Raw genomic sequence first — 25738 nt, 5'->3', positions numbered from 1 at the left:
TACGCTGGTACTGTATAGTACTTGAACCATGCTCCCAGTCTTGCTTTTTTTTGGTTAATTTGGAGATCAAGTCTAGCAATTTTTTTTGCCTGAGATAGCCTCAAACTGAAATCCTTCAGAACTCTGTTTCCTGAATAGCTAAGATCACAGGTGTGATCCACTAGCACTCCACTTCATATATTTAAAAATATACACCCACTTTAGGAAGGGTGTACAATTCATGATATGTCAGTGGAATTTTCCATAAGGCACAAAGCGATGATAAATAACATAGTGAGGGCAAATAAGCATGAAAGTTTGTTTGGGTTTTGTTTATGTAGATCCTGAGCTGGAATATCTACAAACTTAAATACTCTTGGTTTGTCTTTGTTTTGTGGTTGGTTATTCAGCCCCTACTCTTTCTGGCTTTAATCCTTAACTTCTTCAGCCTTGTTGGAATGGCACAAAGATAGCCTTTCAAATCCACACTACCACTTAGACAAATTATGCCTTTAGCTGTTAGGGTCCTTGAGGGCCATTTGTTCTACATTCTAGTGAATTGTGCTTGACAACAATTAACATTCTCCACCTTGGTGCAAAGGATACAGGGTGACTACTTTAATCCTCTTTGCAAAACAATAATAATAACAACAACAACAACAAGGCCTCCATGCAGAGCACGTTCAGCCTAATTCAGACTTTTAAAAACTAGAAAACAAATCATAAATACTTGAGAAATGAGGTTCATAATGAAAACCCCAAGAAGCCCTTTAACCTGGGGAAAATCCTATAACACAATTATATACAATTTCACACTTGACTGGAACTGTTATTTGAGCAAAATAACCATTTTTCTGCTTGCACTAAATGAACCACAAGATCCTTGTATTCAGCTGCAGAAAAATGTAGGATTGGCCATTCAGTCTGCATATAATCAGCAAACTCAATGGCAAGGGCATTGTAGGATCAAAAGAGTTAATAATTGGATCCTGCCCACAGCAACCACACAATTAAGGGCCAAGATTAGCAGAGATGGAAAATTTATTGTGAAAACGCAATGATAGTCAGAAAACCAAAACGATTGCACCGGGCAGTTGTTCTGTTGCCATAATCCTAATGATCAACTCTATTACACTAATAGTAGGAGAAAAACTAATTGCAGAGAGGACAGGACAAATCTTTTTTAATCTGCATTGTCATCCCAACGAAGTCTCAACCCATTTGTATTAACCTTTGCTGACAGAGTCACATGATGGACATAATTTCTTATAATTTACCAGCTATGGAGCTAACCTTTCTTCATCAAATATTCATAAAGGCAGGATTCTCAATGATTTTCTGTCTCTCTTCATATTTACAGCTTGTTGTCTTCTTCCTTTTTACAGTAATTTGGACACAATTGAAGTCAAATGGAATTAAAGTTAAATGCCTTTAGCAACAGAGGTGCCTAAAAGCAAAGACTTAGGGGAGGGGTCGTGAACTGGAGGGGAGAAGTGTATATTCCCGAGCCCCTCAGCATCCCCAAGGATTTCTCTAGCTTGCCCTTCCTGAGAAGAGAAAAACAAAATCAGCCAGAGAATGAAATACATTTATTGCCTTCTTCTGGCCCCAGTAAGAATGCATTCAGTCCTATTTTGCTGGGTGATCTGAGACTCTTAAGCCCCAGGCCTTCCCCTGTCTTCAGGGCTTGCCCAGAACTTAGGCCACAGTGACCTGGCCCTGTTTGAGCATTTGTGCCCAGAGGGGCCCAAGAAACGTGCCAGGGGCAGAATGGTGGACGAGAGAAGTTGGTTGGTACAGTTACTTAGAAAAAAAATGTGAATATCTGAAACCATTCCTGAGAGCATTTTTGGTAGGAAAACATCTGTTTCCACTTTGTATCCCTGTTGCTCTGACAAGTTTTCTTAACAGGCATGTAGACAGAAGAGGGGGCAGGGAGCCTTCTAAAGTTAAGGTGTTTAAACTGAGTCCTGGTCCTTTATTTTCACTTTTCTCCTGCAAGGCCTCAGTTTCATCTTGATGGCAGAAATGTGGGAATAGTGAGAAAAACCATCAAAAGAACTCTCTTACTGTCTATGCTAATCCTCCAATGGATTAATCCTTTGTTAAAACAGCAAAGAATGTGTTGTAGATAAATTCTCCCTTAAGATACAAGGGAATTGTTTTACCTAGTTGACTTCAAAGCCTTTTATTGACCATGCTAAGAACTAATTTACTTGTTGAGTTCCCAGAAGTTTTGATTGGTTGAGAGGAAATTAGAACTCAAGTCAGTTATAATCTTCAACAACTGGTGTGCATTCTCAGCTAAGGAGTTCAGTTTTATTTGCCACCACTGTTAGCACCTCTCATCTATGTTCATTATACAAGTAACACACAAATGTATTCCCTTTATAAAATGTAAACCTTATAGAAAAGTCTCTTTGGCCATTCTTCCCAGTTTCAGACCTTCTCACCCTTCTGCATTTCTGCAGATACATACATACCCACAGGCAAATGTCTTATTTGTTCTACATAGAGGTTATTGTGACACTCAAATCAATACCTAAATTGCTGCCTGTTGCTTAGTAATACATCTTACATTTGGAAACCTTTCCCTCTTGAAACATTGAAAATCTACACTTCATTGTTTCTGAGAAGCCCATACTATAGATATACTGAAGATGGCTACCATTTTCTCAGTGGTGGACATTTAAGTTGCATCCAGATTTTCAAAGTATAAGCGTTTCTGTAAAGTATCAGTATCTATTTGAAACTGAGATAGTTCAGTATAATTGTCTTAACAGCATGCTGTCTGTCGCAGATAGTTGTGAAAATGTTTATAATGACACAAAATACTTTTACAAATGTTTTCTACCAAGCCACATTTCTTTTCTGATGGCAAGAACAAACACAATCAGAAGATATTTAGTATCCTAGTGTCACCTGAAATAGGCATTCTAAGCATAACAGTGAACCAAACAAAAATTGATGGCCTAATATCAGATATACCTAAGTAAGACTCTTAGTAAAGGAAACCATCATTACAGAAAGTTAATTGTTATACAGATTTGGTTATTCAGATTGGCCTAAGTCCTCTGAGCTACACTTGCATATTGGGAAAGCCAAAGCCTTTGTGATAGCATGCTCCCACATAATAGTGAGTTTTTCATTGACCTCCTTTGACGACACACATATCATAGAGATCTGTTTCCCCCACCCCTTAGAAATTCAACAGGAGAGGATAGGTTGAGTGTTTTTTTCTTAAAGGACTAGAAGATTTTTGCTAGAACTTTGGAACACTGGAGCCCATGAAAAGTTTTTCATTAAGGTCTCAGATTCTGTCATTAGAATCCTCATACATGACTGGTGGGAATATAAATTAGAGAAATACCTATGGAAAACGATTTGGTGGTTCCTCAAATAATCAAACATGGCATTCTATATGACTTAAAATTTCTACTTCTAGATGTACACAAAATGATTGAAATCTGGGACTCAAACAGGTATGTGTATATCAGTGTTTGTTGCTTCGTTAGCTAAAAGGTGATAGTAGTCTGTCAACAGATTAACAGATAATCAAAATGTGCAGTATAAATGTCATAGAATATTACTCAGCCATTAAAATACCTACTATAACATGAATGAACCTTGAAAATGCTATGCTAAGTGAAAAGAACTGATACATGAACCGATTCCATTTATATGAAATACCTAAAACAGGCACGTTCATAGAGATAGAAAATAGGTTACCAGGAATTGCATGAGAGGGAAGTAAGAAGCTATTCCTTAATGAGGACAGAAATAGATGATGATTGCGCAACATAAATGCAATTAATACCACTGAATTGCTTATATAAAATGATTTAGGTGGCATATTTTGGTATATATGTTTGATCACAAAGGAAAAAGCTCTTGCAATCATAAACAGAATTTAAACATATCATGGAAAGTTACAAAGGCAGCCAACAAACAGCTACCAGGACTGAAAACACTGTTTTAGTTATCCATTGGCACATAGTAAATCACATGAAAACCAGTGACTTAAGACACTCACACATTCTTATTTCTCATGTAGAGTCTGGTCTTCTGTGGGTCGGCCAGGACTCAACCAGACAAGGGTTCTTGTGCTGAGCCACAGGGGTCTTACCTATGACTATAGTCAAATAGCTTCTGGGGCACAGATCCTGGTTCATCTATGGTTCTGGTATATCTGGGTCTCTCCCCTCCACAGACAGTTTCTACAGTCTCGGAATATCCGGTCATTATGGTCATTATGGTGACTTAAGACTCTGAAGAGCACCAAAGCAGAAATTGTCATACTTTCAGGAAATTAGGTTGGTGTCACCTCAGCTATAATTGGTTATAAAGAGCAAGTCACAGAGAAAGCCAACACAGACTCAGTGTAGGAGTGAGTGCAGGCAGCACAGTCTGTGGGGGACAGGTTTGGAGGCCAGTTACCATGTACACCACGTGCATATGTATGGTGTAAATATGGGTTAAATCCCCAGATAACACTTCAGAGAACTAACATCGTATCTGAAGCTGATAAACCAAGGAGCAGCAGTGTATACATGCCATTTGACACAGAGGTAACCTCCATGAGTCACAGATTGGGTGGAATTGCTCTATGGGCTTGGGTGAGACAGTATTACATTTTCATTATGAACCCTTTAATATCATTAGATTTAAAATTGTGAGCAGAAGGTCCAGAGTTTAGTCCCCAGTACTGGAAAAACAACAACAACAAACTATTTATGTGGAACATTTCAATAACATGGCTAGTGGTTTGGCGTATAGGCTCTGGAGCCACACTGCCTGGGGTTATATTTTAGCCACACCACTCAAGAGCTCTGTTACCTTGAGCAAATCCCCTAACCATTCAGTGCCTCAGTGTCTTCATCTGTAAGATGGGGTCATCAGCATACCAACCGCATGGAGTGGTTAGGATTGCATGGGAAAACACGTAACTTGGTAGATGGTGCAAAGAATTACAACATTTGAAAAAGCAAACGCAAGCTTCCCATAGCAAACTTGATACCCTGAGACCTGGATCCTCATCTCCTGACTTTGTCACAAGTGTGTTGAGCAAGTCTATTAATGTCATCTTTAAACGGAGGGAGGAAGAGATAAGATTAGCTCCCAAAGACAGAAGTTCTATCGAATTTGAGGTCTGGAAGAGCAAGCCGTGGCTGTCAAAAAATTACCTTGCTGAAAAATGAGAATTCCCTTCTTGCCGAAGAGAGCTTCAGAGCCTCCGCAGTGGAACTGTCCCTTCTTCCTCACGCTCTGACCACTTGAGAAATAACTCACACACTTAACTCACTGCCTGCTCAAAGACCTTTCCTCCTGGGAACGAACTTTATAAATCATTTTAAAAGAGTTAGTGACCATAACTCCCAGATGCTTACATGAGGCCAACTGGAAAAGGACATTAACTTGGAGCCAATTAGATGCTCCTGGTGTGTGTATCTCTTGCCCTCCTGAACGAATCTCTCCCAGAAGGCTGTCCATGTGGTCGGCTCTCGTTGAGAATGGACAGAAGTTTACTTTTCTCCCCACCCCAGGGAACATAGCTCATTGTATGTTTTTCATCACCCTAGAAGCTGCACAGTCTAGCTGAAAAGTGACTTAAAAGTTACTGCATTTTTAAAAATACCTAGCCTTCTTTTTTTCTTCCATACAATTGGAATAAAATAGTTCCGGGTACATTTTCTGGTCAAAGGCCAGAGTAAAAGCCATTTAGGGAGGGAGCATCTGCAAAATGTGAGCCATCCACACCCTGGGCTTGTAACTTTCTGCCTGCTACCTTTGGGTACTGGGACCTCTTCAAGGCAATCTTGAGCCAGAAAAGCAATTTAAATCAGGAGCAGTGAGTTTTCCCTAGGTTTTCAGTGTGAGCTAACTATCAGCCCAGCTGAGGAAGAAAGCATAATGGACCCTGGGTTTAACCATCTCAGCCAACTCCCCTGTGATCTCGCCTGCAGAATGGTCCTTCCAAAAGTGTAAATTCTAACTTAGCAGTCTGCAGAGAAGTCTGGCTCCTTGGCAGGCCAGGCACGGGGCAGGAGGTCACAGCAGCTAATCAAGTCCTCACTGTGCTGTCCTGACTCACCACTGAGCCCCGGCCCTTTCCCAGCTGACCCCACTCCTGTTCTGTTCAGTAAGGAGCAGAACTTGCCCATTAATCGGCCTGTTTTCAGGAACTGGAAAGGTGACTTGTAACAGGCCTCTTGTTCCCAGGCTCCTCTATAATGACATTCTGCACAAGCAGATGTCGTCCTTTGATTCCTTATGACCTTCTGAATTTGGGCAAATGAGAGAGCACGTGGGATTCACCATGAGGACCTAAGGGTGTCTTTCTGCAAAGAGTCGCTGTCATCCTCCCACCCCACCCTACTTCACCCCCACTGATACCAGACAATGTGGCAAGGACATGGCCTCAGTCATTTGTTGAGGGGGGGGGGACCTTCTTCCTGGAGCCAGGGTCTGTGAAGGGAGGTAGCCAAGGCCTCTACACTTCAGCATTTTCCAGACATGACTCCGGTCTCTGTGGTAGTGGCAGCTTGACAAATGAGAAAATGATGCTTCAGTAGCCTTCCCAAGGTCACCCCACAAGCAAATGCTGGTGCTGGAGGATGAGGTCACCCCAGACAGTGGAAGAACTACAATCCAGGCTCAGGACTCTGAAATCAGGGACATGGCACCTGCCATTAGCCAGGGAACATAGTCCGTAAAAATAGATAATGGCTTTGGCTTGCTCCTTTCATCTCTGAGAGGCCCAGGTGGGAAAGTGGGGATTGTGGTGATGGATTAATTAATTCATCAGTTACGTGGAAGGTGGAAGACTACACTTCCACCCTCTAGCCAGCGTTGTACAGCCTGGCCTTTCTTTCCAGGGCTCCTGGGGGCACACTGGGCAGTGCTGGGGTCACCAGAGCACCCAAAAAACAGCCTTCATTTGGGGGATTTTAGAATTCCTTTGTTTGTTCTTATGAGGTAGGATCTCAATATGTAGCCCAGGCTGGCCTTGAACTTTTCATGCTGCCTCAGTTTGGGGATTATAGAATGTAGTCTTGTTATTCTTTTGAAAGCATTCAGGTTTGAATTCAGGGTCCTGTGCTTGCTTAGGAAGGGGGCGCTCTGTTTAAAACTCTCTCCAAGCCAAGTCATGTCAGGAAGAGACACAGGACTGCTCCTGAAGTGTGTTCAGTCCCCATGGCTTTTAGCAAAGAGGATCCCCTTCTTCCTCGGCCTGAAACCTCAGCATTGAAAAAGCAGACCGGTGTCCACTGAGTTGAGTTCTCGAGGGTGTGCGTGCGTGCGTGTGTGCGTGCGTGCGTGTGTGTGTGTGTGTGTGTGTGTGTGTGTGTGTGTGTGTGTGACCAACAGGACAATAAGGTTTAGAGCCATCTCTCTCCATCTCAGAGAGGCAAAGCATGTGAGCCACTGGCAAGACTTAAGGAAGACCCTGTGCCTTGTTATACCAAGTAATATCAAGTATATTGAGCAGAGAAGTTTCCTCTCCTGAAACAGCCCAGTTCCTAAAGGAGGCTAGAGGAGGCCTTCTACAAAGTACTGGGACAACGATCTTACTCCTGTGCTTCAACCCTGGACTTCACTGCCTCCACCCTCTTCCTCCATGTCCTCCAGCAACGGTGGCCTCTTTCGTCCTCTGAGCACACCTAAAGTTTGCTCACCTGAAACACTTCCCCTCGGCAAACACTCCACAGCTACCCTGACCAGAGCCCTCCTTCATCTCTCCACTCACTCTTCTATTTATGTTGTCCCAGAGCATTTACTGCTAGCAAAAATTGCCTTAATGTCAATTTACTTATATCCTATGGCAAAAAAAAAAAAATACTGGTTTCTCAATCTTTCCCCTTCTTTCCTTTTTCCTTTACATAGAATCCCAGTTGGGGGGATTCCACGTCCCAGCCTCCCTTTCAGCCCAGGGAGTACATTGTAGTCTGAGACGGAGGCGCAGGTGAGCATCTCTGAAGGAAGAGGGCAGAAGGGCAAACATAGCTTACCTTTCTCCCCTTCTCCCACTGTCTGTCTGGGCCCCAAATATGGTGGGTGGGCCCCGAGGTGGTCTCAAGGAAGGCAGCTACCTGCTAAGGATGGCAGAGCCCAAAGGTAGACAGAGCAGCCTCTGCCCCAGGTATACACAGACTTGTCATGTGATTGGCTCAGACTTCATGAATGTGAGCTAACGCTAAGGGTTTTTTGTTTTGTTTTGTTGTTTTGTTTTTTTCCCCAATTGTGGGACTTGAACTCTGGGCCTGAGCACTGTCCCTCCATTCTTCAGCTCAAGGCAAGTGCTCTACTGCTGAGCCACAGCAGCATTTCCAATTTTCTAGTAGTTTACTGAAGATAAAACCCAGCCTGGGCTGGCTTTGAACTGTGATCCTCAGATCTCAGCCTCCTGAGTAGCTAGGATTACAGGCATGGTTTGATCTTGTTTAACCACTACCATTTCTAGGCTCTCTTACTAGCAGCTGAGGATGAGATCCAACTGGTACACATTATTGTTTGGCTGCTCCCACCAGAATAGAAGTTCCACAAACCTTGGAACCTTGTCTGGCTCACAACTGTATCCTCAGACCCTGGTACATTCTATTTGTTGTGAGCAAATAAATGAATGAATGAATGAATGAGTAAATACTAAAAACAATAGCAGAAGTCCTACTGCCCAACTCCTAGCTTTATTATGAGGCCCTAGTAAGCAGCATGGTATTGATCCCTTTTGATGACTGCCCAATGGCCTAAGTATTTATGTGGGCAAAAGCAGTCTTAATTTCCAAATGTCAGCTGTAAAAACATCATTCAGTTCCTGAAGGGGTAGGAATACAGATTTATTCGTCCATACATTTAGGTTTAACATTAGGACTTTTAGGATATCTTCCCCTTGCACTACACCAAAATATAACTCCACTCTTTCCACAATATGCCCATGACAAATGGAACAGTTCTGTGTTTCTACCCTGGAAATGCAATGGCAGTTTAAAGAGTCTATGGACTCTGACTAGTGAAGACAGAGTGGGTCCAGGAAGTTGTGGTGACATGAGATATACAACTTGCTGGAAATCAGTAGCAGTGATTTCCACCATGAAAGGAAGCATGGTGCAGTTAGAAACATGCTGGAGTTAAGAATGACTCAAGTTCCAGTAGGAGCATGAGGTGTACTGGTTGTATGACCTGGAGCAAGACCTCTACTTCTTCATTTCCAAAACTGAGATAACCTCTTTTCTACTGTAGTAGTGAGACTCAGGAGATAACATATGAGGAAGTGAACTGTGATGTTTTTGCATAAGGTCCTCTATTTATTTATGAGATGGTAAGAACCTTAGGGGTTGTCTAACCCAATCCCTCATCATATAGACCTGAGTAGTGACAGAAAGTCAAGATATCATTCTAGGTTACAGAGTAAAGAAGTCTTGAATTCTCAGACCATCATTTTTCCTACCATGCCACCCTCCTTGTTAGTGGGTAACAATGCTACTCTTGATATCGTCCCTTTGGTTGTGCCTCATACTTTCCCTTGTCCTTCTTATGGTTTTATGTGGCAGGGAAGGTCATTCCATTTAAAGAGTACAATTCAGATGCAAGGTGTTGTCAATCTGCAGCCCCTTCCACAATCTGTATTGCGGCTACCATGTGCCAAACTCTGCTCCACAGAGGACACAGAAGTCAGCAAAACACACAGGAAGTCCTGTTCTGGGAGCCTAGCTTCCTCTCAATCACACACACACACACACACACACACACACACACACACACACACACACCAGATGTTATAGAGAAAAACAGGAATTGTGAGAGAGGAGTGGTAGTATTATTAAATTGAAGTGTCAAGAAGATCTCTCTGATTAGATTCCTTCTAAGCAAGATCTGATGGAGCAGGTACGTGAGTCACATAGGCATCTTGGGGGAAGAGCTCCAGGTGGAAGGAAGAGCAGCTGTTAAGACCCTGCAAATGCTTTTGGCCTTTTCAAAGAGCAAATAAACCAGCACTAGTGCAGCCCTTGATGATGGAAGGAAAGAGTCTCAGGATCAGGAGCGAGCAAGTGACAAATCACATAGGGTCATGTGGACCACTGAAAGAATTTTGACCTTTTCTTTAAGACAGGGTCTAGTTAGCCCAGGCTGGCCTGGGACTTACCATCCTTCTGCCTCTGGTTTCAAAGTGTTGTGGTCACAGGCATGCATCACCATCCCCAGCAGACTTTTGGCTTTTAGTCACCTTTCAAGTCATTACAAAGCATTCATCAGAAGATTGGAATGTGCTTGGTAAATTCGCCAATGGTTCTCTCTCTCTAGTATCAAGTTTGGATTATGTCATTGTACTTGATATCATAGGGTCACAATATCAGGTTACCACTGAGTTTTCTACTACAAAAACTGTAGAGCTTTTAGTGAAAGTTCTTAGGGAAGAAGAAAGAAATGAACACCCAAAGTTCTGCATCAGGTTAAAATAAACTGGGGAGGTATTTCTCAGCATCCAAACACCAATTAAGCAGGTTACACAGAAGTGTTTCTAAAAACAGCAGTGCATTGGAAACAGACTGACAGGTGAGCAGATGGGAGAACCATCAACTCAAATTTATTTCACAGCTTACAACTCAAATGAGCATCCCAAAGTCAGAACAGCTGGCCTTTTCTTCTGTAAGCCATTGTCCTTTGCCTTGCTCATCTCTAAGGAGTCTGAGTAGATTATGTTCTGGTACCAGTCTGTTGGTCTGTCTTTTCCAGTGGCAGTCTGTCTGTCAGACTTTCAGGGAGAAAAAATCATTTGTAGAAAACAGATGCCTTGCTTAAATCAGATTTTTGTGTAAGGTCTGTTATTTCTACCAGTTAGGAAGTTCCTAGGCTCTAGAAATCAATGACATTGGCTTTTTAGCTTCTATTTTCATAATTGTATTCATACCCATGTGACTGCATTTATCTGATTCTGAGTAAATGGAATTTAACCAGATAGTGAAAATGTAAGTCTAGATTTGCAGGAAGAAATGTTGTTCAAAATATTGAGTACATCTAAAACCCACAGCCGCCTTGAATTTCTAATTGCAAGTTACTCTGGAATCTTTCTGAAGTTTTGAGACTGTTTCAGGCAAACTTAAGTTTCAAGCAGTCATGAAATTTGGAAAGGGTTATCTTTTGTCAGTCCTGGTCCTTTATGGGTACTGTGCTGACAGGGGACAGTGGAGAGACCATATTTCATGGCTGAAAGGAGAGTTTGCTGCTACCCAGAGAGGATTCTGTTCCAGTAATTGCATCCAATCGGACCTTCTGCCACGTTGCAGGTCCAGCATTAATACCACTCATTAAGTCATCCGCCTGTGCGCTTTCCCTCCCAGTGGCTCAGGCACCGACAGAATATATATTTTCTTCCAAAGTGTTTGTTTTCATCGTTGCCCTTTAAAAATAATGAGTTCATTCTATTCCCTTGCAAGGAAAGTTACTTTAGACTGCTTTGAAATTGTAGATCTTTTGTTGAGCACATTTCTGCAGTGGTTCCCCAGCTTTGTATGTTGGGGAACCCAACCCGGCCTCTCTTAAAACTCCCAACCAAGCTGCCTCAGACTTGATACATATAATCGGCAGGCACATTCGACCTTTATATTGTTACCCTTGGGCAGGTAGAAGTCATGCAAGTTTCGGGTGATCCTATCATGTGACCAGAGACCAAAGTTCAGCAGCTCCTAAATGTTCAGCTGTCAAGGTAGCCCATTCATCACTCTCATTATGTAACTGACAAGCTGACAAATGAACCTGAGGATAAAATTATTATGAACTTTCTACCCCCTGGATTTACACCACAGTGGTGAGCCAACCAGTTTCACATATGAAGTGGCTCTAGGGGCGTTCAGAGGTCTCTGTAGTAGTGGGAAGGACTTCTGAAGACCCTAGTATATGCTGGACACTGGGAGGTTACCAGTTGCCTGCAAGGGGTGGGGGAAGCCAAGTTACAGATGGCCTCCAAGAGCCAGGTCATAAATGAAGATGAACCTAATGTCAGCTGCTCATATACAATGCCACATCTCAGCATCAGTATCTTTGTAATCTTTTCAGGCAGGTTCACATTGTACAGCCTGATCACTTATGGAAATAATAAGAATCTCAGGACACTTCTATGGACAGCCTGATTTGGGGATTAGTGCCTTTGGGGAACTTTTTCTTTTTTGCTGATGGTAGTACAGGGGATTGAACACAGGGCTGTATGTAGACCCCAGTGCTTTCACTTTTAGTTTGTTTTTTCCAGGCCCGCTTCAGGTCATAGTCTTCCTACCTCTGTATCCCATCTTTAGTAGCTGAAATTAAACCACACTGGGCTAACTAAAAGTCTGGCTACCTTTTGTTCAGGATTACCTCGACTTATGATTCTCCAGGGTCTGCCACCCTTGTAACTGCCCCCAGGATACTATTTTTAACAAGAGCCTATAAGGATTCTTTTGCTGTTGGAATGGAAAGAAGAGCTTGAGATTTGGAGACAGACAATTATGGCCTTAAATTCTGACTCTATCCCTCGTTTAGCTATGAAATCTTAGGTTAGTAAATCTTCTAGGCCTCAGTTCCCATTTTGAGAACAAACATTTTGATTAAAAAAAATAGTACAAAATGCCTGGCACTTGATACTTGCTATTAGCTACCTTTGTATTTTTATTAGCATCCTCACTATTGTTTTGATCTGAAAGGACATTGGAATGACATTAGCAGGAGTAGGATAACTGTAGTATCTTTGAATGGCCACATAAACCTCTACTGAGCCTCGAAGGATGGTTTTCAAAAGAACATGAGTGAACCCTGAACAACAGGAACCAATATACAAGGACACGTGCACCTCCATGTTTATTGCAGCACTGTTCGCAATAGCTAGGATATGGAAACAACCTAGATGCCCCACCACAGATGAATGGATCCAAAAATTGTGGTATCTATACACAATGGAATATTATGCAGCCATTAGAAATGACAAAATAATGGCATTTGCAGGGAAATGGATGGAGCTAGAAGGAATCATGTTGAGCGAGGTAAGCCAAGAACGAAGAGATAAACAGTACATGGTCTCCCTGATAAGTGGATGCTAAATCCAAAATGTTAGGTGATATGACAAAACTAACAGGACTTAAGAAACAAAGAACTCCCACTCATCTGGTTGAACCACTACCAAATATCCCCATGCTGCTGATCACATATATGGTATATAACATGTGAGCACCGTTATATATTACAGACTGTGATAGACAATTTGCTCCAGGAAAGTTAGAATGAACTTGTGACTTTAAATGAGCATCATTATTCCACAATACTGTGAATTTCCGGAAATTAAGTAATCACTTAATCACAATCAAAAAAAAAAAAAAAGAACCTCGGGGAAGGGAGGGAGGGAGGGGATGGTAGGGGGAAAACAATGGAGGGGGTAACAATGTTCAAGAGGAAGTGTACTCATTACCTCACTCATGTAACTGTAACCCTCTGTATAGTATCTTTACAATAAAAAAAAAAAAAAAAAAAAGAACATGAGTGAGCCAGGTGTGCTGGCTCACGCCTGTAATCCTAGCTACTCAGGAGATCTGAGGATCACGGTTCAAAGCCAGCCCAGGCAGGAAACTCCGTGAGACTCTTATCTCTAATAAACCACCAGAAAACCAGAAGTGGCACTGTGGCTTAAGTGGTAGAGTGCTAGTCTTAAGCTGAAGAGCTGAGGGACAGTGCTCAGGCCCAAAGTTCTACAGCCCCACGGCCGACAAAAAAAAAAAAAAAAAAAAAAAATGAACATGAGTGAAGAGATGCTGTGAGCACCACAAAGTATCATCACCTGGGCAGGAAGGAGGCCTGGAAAAGGCAGCACATTCTAAGGGAAAGTCCATAGCACTCTTTCAGATCCTAAAGAAAGACTGCCAATAGTTTTGAGCCATACAAAGACCAAAAAATGTCTTTAATGTTTATCATAGCATGTGGTTGCTACATCCCTTATCTTATTTATTTCTTTATTTCTTTATTCATTTATTTATAGTACTGAGATTTGAAATTAGGGTCTCTTGCTTGCTAAACAGGTGCTCTTCTGCTGAGCCATGCCTCCGGTCCATTTTTGCACTGGTTGTTTTGAGATACCATCTCTCTCTCTCTCTCTCTCTTTTTTTTTTTTTTGCCTATTTTACACTTCCTGTCATAGTTCTTTCTTCCCTTAAGATAGTGTTTCGTGAATTTTTCTGCTCAGCCTAGCCTACAACTAAATTCTCTCAATCTCTGCCTCCAGCTAGGATGACAGGCACACACCACTACACTTAGCTGTTGGTTGAGAAGCAATCTCCTGTTATACCCAGGCAGAGAATACCCTGAAGATCCTCTCATTTTCAGCCTCCAAAGTGGCTAGGATTACAAGCAGGAGCCCCTGGCGCCAAGCTTATACCTAGTCTCACAATCTCCTGATCTCCTGGAGATGCTGCTATCTGAGCATCTTTATCTCTTCCCCCAGGGTCTTTTGTTCTTGGTGAAAACCTTTGCCATAGGCCAAAGGAACTTTCATCAGTGTTTTGGAGTGGGAAGAGGCCCTGGTTCCATAAACCCACAGGACAGGAAGCCCTTATCAAGGAAATCTCTTTTGGAATCCCAAGCTGAAGCTCTGTTATTTCTCTTTTTTAAAAAAACAAAACAAATAAGCAAACAACAAAACCCCTTTTAGACTTTTTATAGTCTGTTTTCTATCACCAGGACAAAATACCTGAGATGAGTACCTTAAAGGAGGCGGAACTTAGGCCCATGCTTTCCGTGGTGTCTGTCCATGGTCAGCTGGCTCTATTGCAGTGGGCTTGTGGTGAGGCAGAGCCTTGTGGGGGTGGGAACATGTGACAGGAGGCTGTTCACGTGGTGGAGATCAGGAATGGGGGTGAGGATGAGGTAAGGACAGGATACATGTTCCAAAGCACGTTCCCAGTGACCAACTTCCTCCTTTAGTCCCCAACTCCTACCTCCCAGCAGCCTTCTCTGTTATGAATCCATCAATGCATAATTCATTGACAAGGTTAGAGATCCAATGATCAGTCACTTCCCTATACCCCACCTCTAAGCACAGTATCAGGGATGAAGCCGAGGGATGAACTTTTGGGAGGTCACTTCATGACTAGCCAAAACGTTCATGATTAGTGGTCTATACAGTATCGTCAGTGTTCAGAAAAATTGTAAGTCATACAGTAGCTGAAGAGAAATGGTGGGAACTATGACGGCTGTTCTCTATGTAGGAAATGCTGTTGGGTTTCAAATAAATGTGGAGAACACAGGCAGTTACAGCAGCTGAACTCTTCTTTCTCCTGAGGAGAGAACAGTATCTTAGCAGAATATCAATGTGTTGTTTGACCAAGATCCAGGCAGTGGATAATGTATGTGGATGGAATGCCTAACAATTTCTTGGCAAATGCCTGAATTGCCATATGACTGCGTGGTATCCAAGTTGTGATATATTAAAGCATTTGTGGTGTATTCGGTACCCACAGCGTTTCTAAAGCACCCAAGCAGGCTAATTCAATGTAGACTCCTCACTTCTTGAAAGTGTAGGCCCAAGGTAGATATTCATGCAACTAGAAGTTAGGTCGAGCCCAGGTTCTCAAGCTCAGGCTTAAAAGGCACCACCTGCTAGAAAGATCCGTTGACCTGAACAATGTATATTGACTTTACTGATCTGGAAACAGTAACATATGGTAGAGAGGCAAGAGGTTAAAAGCCTTTCAAAGAAAGAATGTGTCCTTTGTTGATTCTTTTGGGAGTTGGTGGTTCTGCATTGGGTAAATAGGTAAACTGAGTTATACAAATTCGGCAAGCTGGTATTATACATCTTGCCTTTGTCAACATAGGCCATCCTGATAGGTAGCAGTAAGACACCGTGGCTGATTATTTGTAAAGTTCTCTTGGTACCACAACAGCAGTAAGAAGAGTTCAGAGAGCAGTGTATAAATTCATTAATTTATTTTTTCAGAGGATTTATTGCATAGGGTAAGGTTATTTATAAACTAGACTTTCTGATCATTATTTATGAACCATGTGCTCTCTCACCATTGACTGAAGTGAACTATTTGGAACAAAGCATGGTGAGATGTGACCAGGCACTGGTGGCTCACACCTGTAATCCTACTATTCAGGAAGCTGAGAACTGAGGATTGTGGTTCAAAGTCAGCCGGGGAAGGAAAGTCCATGAGACTCTTATCTCCAACTAATCACCAAAAAGCAGAATTGAAGCTATGGCTTAAGTGGTAGAGCACCAGCCTTGAGTGGAAAAAGCTAAGAGATTGCACTCAGACCCCTAAGTTCAAGCCCTCGTACTGACACACACACACACAAAAAAAATCCATGATAAAATGTGAAAAGCAGTACAATCAGTGGCTTTTCTCCAGGTTAGATTTTAAATGATGAATTGAAGATTGACAACTTGGAAAGTCAAACTTGTACGTGACAGCTCCTTCAGCTGTCTACAAAGTGCTGTCAGGGATGTAGATAACCATCTCGTATGAAAAATACCTACCTGTAAACATGGGGCTCTGTAGCAGATACTCTGTCTCTAGAGGCTGAGTAGAACTGAGACATTTGGATCTATGTGGGTTTCCTGCTCCTTCCAAAGCCTCAGGCCCTTGAAGGAGTCATTGCCCCTTTCATCATTTCCTGCTTTCGTCATGCCTGTCCTGGAACTCAGGTTTCTGTAGGTTAATGTGGATCTGATATAACACCAGTATTTCCTATCTGAGGCCTCTTAAGCCTTGGCATTAGCTTGTATTGTTTGAGGGAACTAATTCTGACATGGCTGATCCCTAAAAGTAGACACCAATCTAACATTGTAGATGAAAATTACACACAATACACACACACACACACACACACACACACACACACACACACACACAAACAAATCTGAGTCAAAAAAGAGTGCACTTTTTTAGTTGTTATATGAAGTTGTTATTGAAACTGTTCTTGCCTTATTCACATTATCTGATCTTATCTCCATGTCACTCGGTGACGCTGAGGAGGTTAAACCTCATGTACCAGTTAAGCAATGAGATATTGAAAGGTTGAGATATTTTTTCAAAAGTAGCCCAGGAAATGTAATTAAAGATGACTTATGCCCTTTAAAAAAAAGCCAAGATGGTTTGGAATCTCTAGATTATCTAAATTTAGAAAGAATAACTAATCAGTGGACAGGATCCATTGGTCCAAAAGGATGTCAGTGACAAAGATGAACTTAAATGGAAACAGCTGCCAGCCAGTGGTACGAGAGTCTGTCCCATCCCATTAGACTGAACTGGGGTGGGGTAAGGCAGCCTTGTGCAAAATAGGATCCAAATGCCACCTCTGTCCTCTTTCCCAGGTGTATCTCGAATGTCAGATAAAATAGTGCTGTGGGTCAAAATTCTTTACATTGAAACAGCACACAAAATGTCATTGTTGTTATCAGGAGTTGCTCTCTTCTTTCCAAGTATAAAACTCTCTCATTTTTCTTCTCTTCTTGCTTCTTGGTCTGTGCTTGGAAATATATTTCCATGAAGTTCATGTCGTGTGTGTGTGTATGTGTGTGTGTGTGTCTGTCTGTCTGTCTGTCTCTCTGTCTGTCTGCCTGTCTGCCTGTCTGTCTGTCTGTCTGTCTGTTAGGTGAGTTGCTTGTTTATCCAGATGAATCTACTAGCAGAAACGATTTCTCCTGTCTTCATCACTGCCTCTGGGTAGTGGAAATGTTACCTGTCCTTCTTTATTTGTTGCAAAATTTAGGGACAAGGAAGAAGACCGTATATGTTTTCTTAAAATCAATGGCCGGCACATTACTGTAAAACCTATTGATTAAAAACACAAAGTATAATGTTAGTCATTTAGTCTGTGAAGTGATGCAATAAGAGAAGAAATTTATCCTTTGACTTTTGCATTAACCTTTTATTGACTGCTTGCATACCCATAATTAACACACACTTTAGCTAAAGTGGTTAATTTTAGCATGGCAACCAGTGTTCACTAATGTAGCTGCAATCTTGATCATCCAAATGTAAGTGCAGCCCTGAGGGAAATCAGTGGGCAATGAGGCCCCTATGACTTACACCTTGAGGTGGGGGTCAGGGGCACCTCTCTACACAACCTGTTAACAGACCAGCCCATATGACACCTTTTAGCCACTTCCTGTTCTGTCACTACAGCATTCAGAGAGAACCATCCCTAAGTAACAGAGTTTTGGAAATGACTGATAGAGTCCTTTCAATTGAAATAATGTGAAGTCCAGAAGGAGAGGTGAAATATATATACCTGTAGAGATGTGTGTCATTTTCCTCTGCTTCTTTGTAGTATTTTCCTCTGCTTCTTTGTAGCGTTTTCAAGTAGATCCAAGTTTACTTGGCAACCCTACAAGCATCAAAACAGATTTTCCTTCAGGATAGGAGTGGAGATGACAAGGTTGAAAGGGGAAGCTGTAACATTCCCAAGCCATCGGCCTTGGAAACGACACTGAATTGGGGCAATCTTTTAGACATTTTTAAAGAAAGATCACCCAACTCTGGTCATGAACACTGACTCTTCCCTCCACCTCCCTACCAAAGGCCAACATGACTGTCACTAGCATTCCCTTAGCCTTTGGCTAGAGGTTTATTCCAAGTAGAAATTTCATTCGAACCAATGGCAAAACCTGGTATTTTCATGCTTTCAGACACAGATGATCTCTGCACATACTGAATGGTTTCAGCAGCAACATGGAGTCCATGGAAGGACCTGGCCATGGGCATTGCAAGTAACAGGAAGTAACAGAGATAGGAAATGTGACTAATATAATCAGCTAGAATTCTTTGGGTCGTAAATGACAGAAAAAAAAAAAAAACTGATTCAGACACTAAGGACTTTAAGAATTCAGAGGGATTTAAAAAAAAAAAAAAAAGAGCTAGCTTCGGTGATGCCTGGTAGAGCTACTAAGTATCATTTAAGATCTAAGTTGGCTGCATGGTCACCAGAGGAGAGAGGCATGTCTACCTTACACATCCGAACAATTCATAGACCAGAAGAGTCTCTCCCCTTAGCTTCTACACCAGTCCTCTTGATTTACCCTCAGTTTTGCCCCAGATTGATATCTGTCCTGCCTCCTCCTAAACCACAGCTTGAGGCTCAATGAGTGGCTTGTGCTGATTAAATTTATGCCAATAAAGATCTGCCCTGGCCTTCGAGGTGGAGAAAGTCCCACCCAAATCACAAGGCTAAGCATGGGGAAGGGGGAATGCCCACAGAAATATCAGGATCCTCCTGGGGGGGCAGGGGGAACATGTCTACGAGACCATAACCACCTACCATAGTCAGTGTTTCTAAACCAAGTGTTTCTATGACAGCTTTGGGCCTGCTTTATTATGTGAGGAACTCTAGAGTTTGTGTACTTCTTGTAAATGCCGAGTCAGTCTGAAACAACTATCCCTTAGAAGATGCGACAGCAGTGCCTTTTGTTAGTTCTACTTTTCAGGAACCACTGCCTATCCTATCTGAGTGTGAACATTTTAGCCTGTCACTGCAAAGTCACAGCCACTTGAATACATACGCTTCACTGTTCCAGACTGTCACAGCATGAGAGCATTTAGTTAGATTGGAGCTAGGAAGTGCTCTGCCTGGATCTCAAGAGCATCTCTGAGGAAGAACCAGCCTGGAGGCCACCATGCAGCGACAGCACTCTTGGTGCCATCCCTCATCCGTCACCATAGGCAGAGCAGAAGTCATTACAGTAATGATAATTAATATTTACTGAGCTATATGTGGAGCAGCGTTCTAAATACTACGAATTAACTCAAACTCACTTCATCTTCACAGTGACCCCATTTAGAAGGTATTCTTACTATTACTCTAGTCCCCTCATCTGTAGGATATGTACTCCAAGATCCTGACTGCCTGCTCGAAACCATGCCTATAACCCTACCTAGATTGTTTACCCCTACAAACACACCTATAAGTTATAAATCAGCCCCAGGAAGACATGAACACTGATTAATCCAACAGAACCGTTGGAACAGTGTGGCCAAATGAATGTTACATGAATGGATGTTCTCTTGTTTCCAAAATATCTCGTGCTGCACTCACCCTTCGGCGGCTAAGGCAGTGAGCTGCTGTAGCGCCTACGTGATGAGACGAACCGAGGTGAGCGACCCAGGCATTGTGAGGTGGCCTGAGGCCACTGGTGACCATATCCTCTGATGATATGTCAGGAGGGGCGTCCACTGAGCCATGACAGTGTGTGCAGGTAGCAGAGACAACATGATTACACTGGACAAAGAGATGACTCACATCCTGGGCGGGGCAGAGATGAGTAACACGATTTCATCACCCTCCTCACCACAGTGCACCATGTAAAAACTTACGAGTTATTTCTGGAATTTCCAGACCACCGCTGCCCATGGATCACGGAGACCACAGAAAGCATAGCCACGGATGGGGGGGAGCAGCTGGGTTGTTGTCATTGTCATCATTCTTTTCCTCATCCCCTTACTGACACACCAGAGGCAAAGTGGGGTAAGGACACATGGCCCACATGCCATGTCCCTGGAAAGCAGCCGCCCAGAGAGCCCGGGGAACACACCTTCCCTGTGGTGTGTTCCAATTTCCCCTTTTAGGACTTTGAGATCCAAGAAGGCAGAACAAGTGATTTGAGGAAGGGAAATAGGAAGCTAAAGGGGCCATGCCTCTAAGTCATTCCAGCCTCTCTTTCCCAGTGCCACAGTCCAGTGTGATGCTGAGTCAGACACTGCAGTGTGAATGGGGCATCTGTCCTGGCTCATTCTATCAAGTGCAGAGACTCTCCTGGGTCCTCTTATTGCCATTTGGAAATAGGCAGTGAGCACTGAGTATCAAGGGAAGAATTACATAGCAGTCCTCCATTACTGGCTTCAGCCAAGGGTTCTCGCCCTAGCCCTGGTAGAGGTGGTGGAGGTGGTGAGTCAGGCGAGCACAGGTTCACCTGAGGAGAAGGTAGTTCCCATAGTAGCTGCTCTTTGTCCTGGTAGTAGCCAGGATAGCTGTGCCCCAAAGCACAGCCAGTCTTTAGGAGTGCGGCGTAGTACACGCACAAGCAGCCCCTGGCATGGGTTTTCCTGATTTTTTGAATACTTTCCCCGAGTGAGGAGGCAAAGCCCATTTGACAGAGAAGACACATCTCTATTGACTTTTTACAAACCTTATGATAGTCTAGGTGGGTCGACACTTATCATGGCCCTTTAATCTGCCAGGCAGGATAATGTGTGCGCGGATAATTTATCCACTGTGAGATTGAAATGCTCAATTTGGAATAACTTTCCCTACCCAGCAAATTGAGCATTACTCTGTGATTCTGAGGCGGGGAGAAAGCACAATTTGAAAGGCTTTGCAGAGCTCCTTTGTAATTAGTCTCAGCTTCCCTTGAATATTAATTTGCCCCTCGTCACTTTCCAGTGATTTAGAGACTGTCACGAGAACGGCAGAGATGCACCCTGAGAAGGATGACAGAAAGTGCTGGGCCTCCAACACCTATCAGGAAGAAGTCTGCAGAAAGCACCCTCCGTCCCTCCGTGCGGGGCGTGCTTATCAGGGCAAACACTTTAATATTTATGCTAAGAGGATTGTCAGAAGCAGCTTCTGTTGCTTTAATTCTTGTTTTAAATAAATAATGAGAACATTTAAACACATTACTCTTCTTGGGGCCCTGAGGTCAGCTAATCTTATTATTTATGAAGTGATGTGCTACATAATAGTACTTAGTGCATGTTAACAGACGCTATTATCAGGGCCTGATGCAGAGAGCTGAAGATATATTGGAATGTTACTTGTAATGTACGACGGATTGAGTGCATAGGATGCCGGTAGAGCAATTAACCACATGTGAAAATAGGTGTAAAGTTGAAGTATATTCCCCCCATCCCCTGGGGTCCCCTCACCATTAATAATTCCCTAGAGAAGAAGACATCTTTAAGTTAGGGATCTTCTCTGCCATCAGGCCCCGAGTGGGGCTAGGCTATCCCATTCTTTGATCTCTTCAGAGTCACACTAGCACAGGCAAAGGACTAATGGAAATGATGACCACTTCTAACTGCTGAAGACTGAGGCGCAAAGGTGGAGCCTATGCAGTCCCTTCCTGAGGACTGGGCATTTGGCTTGGGCTGCACACATATACACTCTCACTGCAAAGTGCTCCCACAGAACAGAGGAGGTGCTCCTTCTTGGATGCAATTTACTTCCTTCTCTTTGGTTCTTTTTTTTTTTTTTTTCAGATAAATAAAGTGGAAGCCATAGAGCCTTCCCAGCCCAATTTTAAATAAGCTCAACTCTGCAAGGTAGATGCCTGGTGATCATGCCCCAACTTTTTTCCTAGGAGGCTATAATTTAGCCGTATATGATAATTAATTTCTCTACTATTGATGAATAATCCATTTAATAAAAAGCGTGATTTAAGTGTTTTCCTTAGGGACTAACTCTTGCTAGCCTCTTAATTTAATTTTGTGGAAGTTTCCCTCATCTATTCATCAGTGGAAATGATTATTAACCTCTATTTGCATATATCCTTATAAACCAGTCTCTCCTTGGAGTGCCTTTTTCTGAGCCTAGCAAGCTGGGACACTTGTAAATCTCCAGGATCTCCAAAGTCAATCCTGGCCTGTAATATTGTTTAATCTATTCTTGGACGTTTTAATGCAGTAAATTCAATTTAATCTTTCCCAGTAATCTAGTAATACATTGAAATCCCACAAACATTTAAATCTGATAATGGCTTAATCACACACTTTAAATAACAGTTGAGATAATGAAAAAATAATTCACCATTTTAAAGGCAGAGTCCCGGCATTTCCCTGATGACAGGCCTTTCTGAAGCCACATTGTTTTTCCTTCTTAGAAGCACCTATTTCCTGCCTAGCAAACTTAACTTTTCCCATCATCCCACAGACGATCCTTTGGGGGAGTATTTGCCCATGTTTATCTCCAGGTTTTCCATGAGTTTGGACCTTGTAGAAGTTTCCCATAATGCTTAATTGTCTGTTCTTACTCTCCCAGGTGCCAGGCCCGAATCGCCCGGAATTTGCCAGTGGATCAGAGACCAGACTGCCGACCATATTGGGAGAAGGATGACCCTGCCATGCCTCTGCCCTTTGACCTCTCTGACATCATTTCAGAGCTCAGAGGTCAGCTTCTGGAAGCAAAACACTAGAAGGAGCGTGAGTCTTAGGTGAAGGAACAGAAGTTACCTTTGAATTTTCTTCTCCAGTCTTGGTCAAGCACGTTGAGGCTTCTCCTGGCCCTTAGGTTGTAGAACCAACTCCCAGGTCAAAACAGCTAGAAAACAAAACCGGTGAATGTCAAAATGTTGAAAAATGACACAGTGTCATAGTCCTATTTAGCATTGAATAGGAACTTCTAGGAAATTCTTGCCCCTTGGGATTTGTGTATGGGGGGGGGCTTTCACCCTTCCAGGGATAGCAACATGAATACCCCCAGCCTGGGACACAGGGTGACCTCCTTTCCTCCTTGGCCAGCTGCCCAGGGTCCCAGTTACCAGGGCAAGACAGGATTTTGACACATCCATCCCAATTTCTCTAGAGGCCGTACCATCCAACAGGGTAGCCACCAGCTAGCCGTGGCTACTCGGAATTAAAACTGCTCTTAATTGTAACTGACAGTCCTTTCCTCCATTGTCCCAGTCACATTTCAAGTGCTTAACAGAGACTTGTGGCTGGTGACTACTGTTTGGGACAGCACAGACATGAAATGTTTTCATCATTGAACAAGATGTCTGTAAAAAGTTTGAGAACAGGCATTTCCTTTTCCAGTCCTCTGTTGCCACTGTTCTCATGGAGGTGGGGGTGAGAAATGAAAGGAGCAGTGACTGAAGAATAGCCTCTTCTCTTCTCTGAAACAAGGCTCAGTAGGGCTGACCTGAGAGCTCTGTGCTCCACACACAGGAACGGGGAGGCGTTAACAAAGAAAACAAGGCCAAACTCCTGTCTTTGCAGAGTTCCCCTGATCTGATGACAGAGACCTAGTGCTATTTACGTTGCTTTGTGGATTTAACCGGCGGAGTACCTTTTGGTTTTCAACCCCCATTTTGTCGGTAATGACAGGGCATCAAGGAGATGGTGCAGAGTAGGGGTTGAGCCTGGGTTGTAGTTCCAGAGTGGCAGGACTAAGACTCCACTAGTTTTACAATCTTCCATACTTGCTTGTGCCTCAGTTTCCTCATCTGTGTAATAGAGATGCTAAGGGCACCAGCTCCCAAGATGACCTAAGTGATCTAGCTACAGACTTTGAACAATGTCTGGTATAATTTCTAGCCATGATTATCTGGCTCCCTACCCCATGAACATGAGTGTTGTTATGTATCACTAAGCTGACCTTGGATGCTCTTCTCCCTCCTCCCAGGCTTGTGCCAGTGGTATCTCATGGTACACTGACCTTTTGCTTTTTTGGCTTGACTCCTGTCCTTTATTGTCCTCAGAAATTGTGACAGCAGTGAGCCCCTCTTTTCAGCCCGTAGACTTCTCTAGTAGTTGTTTGCAGTAGTTTAGAGGCTGAGAACAAATGCTTTCCTGCTCTCAGGACTCACTGGCTCAAAGCACTCCTCCCTGCCCCCAGAGTCAGCTGTGGACAAGCCCCATTTCACCAGGTAGCCAGGGTTTCATCATGGGGAGACTCGGGGCTCCCAGACTTTGGATTAAATTCCTGATGACTTTGGACCTCAATTTCCTCATCAGTAAAAGAGAAGTGATGTGGACCTCACAGGGATTTTGCAGAGAGTAGATGCAATGACATAGGCACACAGGTGCCACACACTGAGTCACTACACACATACACACACACACAGGAACGCACGCATGGACACACACACAGGCATACATAGGTACACACAGAGTCCCTGGCCCTCAACTCAGTGTTTTATTGAGCACTATGGTGTTTCTTCCTTATTATATTCCATTAGATGCCAATATTTAAAAATTGGGAGATTTCACATAAATATAAAAATGTCTGTATTTTCTTTAAATCTCAGAACCACCCTAGCATGGCAGCAGCTCTAAAGCAGCCAGGACCTTCTGGGGTTTGCTGAGACTCTGTTGCTCCCTGTGATCATTTATTGTAACCCTGGCCTGCCCCCCGCCCCCGACTTTGTATCAGCACTCCCTGAGCCTGCTTGCTTGTGCCTCTGTAGTAGGAATCAGTAATGTTTAGTGCTCACCCCAATATATGCATATTCTTATGAGTTGTATTCACGAGCTGCTTGTATTAATATGTTATGTGCATTGTTATGCCTTCTAAGACAATAAAGATAGAAAAAGATCAGCTCTGACACCTGAGAGGTCCTGTGCTTTTCTTGCTCATCAGTGAAAGGGCCTGCTGCGCTGGCCCGGCCCGGGTGGATCCCGGGTGGATGGAGGCCCTTAGCAGATTCTCCATGTATAGCCAAGTGATGTAAGAGGAGTTGGAGAAGCCATTACCTTAACTGAATCCAAAAGGCAAGATTGCATTTTCCAGAAGAAAGATGGCCTCCAGAAGGCATACTTAAACCTTAACATGAAATGGGCAAGGAGGTGGAGGGTAGGGTTTGAAGTGGGTGGAAGGATTGGAGGCAGGAGACAATAGAACGGTGGCTGGCAGGGAGCTGACTGTCAACTTCTATCCTGCCAGGTGGTAAGCTGGGTAGATTTTGCTGGGAACATGGGCCCAGAGATCCTTATGGCCGTAGGGCTGAGAATAGGTGAGGAGCCAGCAGTGTGGCATGAGCACCAGCTCCTCCCCCTCCTCCTATGGGGCTCCCTGGTTGTGGAGTCCTAGT

The 25738-nt window shown here is 43.2% G+C and overlaps 1 protein-coding gene across 2 annotated transcripts in view; it reads left to right on the top strand.

The window, feature by feature from the left end:
- Positions 1-25247, top strand: part of LOC138807197 (alpha-ketoglutarate-dependent dioxygenase FTO) — a 385313-nt gene extending 360066 nt beyond the window's left edge. For both annotated transcript variants that reach the window (XM_069992766.1, XM_069992762.1), the window contains one exon: positions 22969-25247. In XM_069992766.1, coding sequence (XP_069848867.1) covers positions 22969-23043 — 75 coding nt within the window. In that variant the 3' untranslated portion in view covers positions 23044-25247. The remainder of the gene's footprint in view (positions 1-22968) is intronic.
- Positions 25248-25738: the final 491 nt, after the last annotated feature.

This window comes from Dipodomys merriami, unplaced genomic scaffold (genome assembly GCF_024711535.1).
Source record: "Dipodomys merriami isolate MVZ:Mamm:240054 unplaced genomic scaffold, mDipMer1.0.p SCAF_415, whole genome shotgun sequence".
Classification (NCBI taxonomy): domain Eukaryota; kingdom Metazoa; phylum Chordata; class Mammalia; order Rodentia; family Heteromyidae; genus Dipodomys; species Dipodomys merriami.
This window is presented reverse-complemented; position numbering and strand designations above follow the sequence as displayed.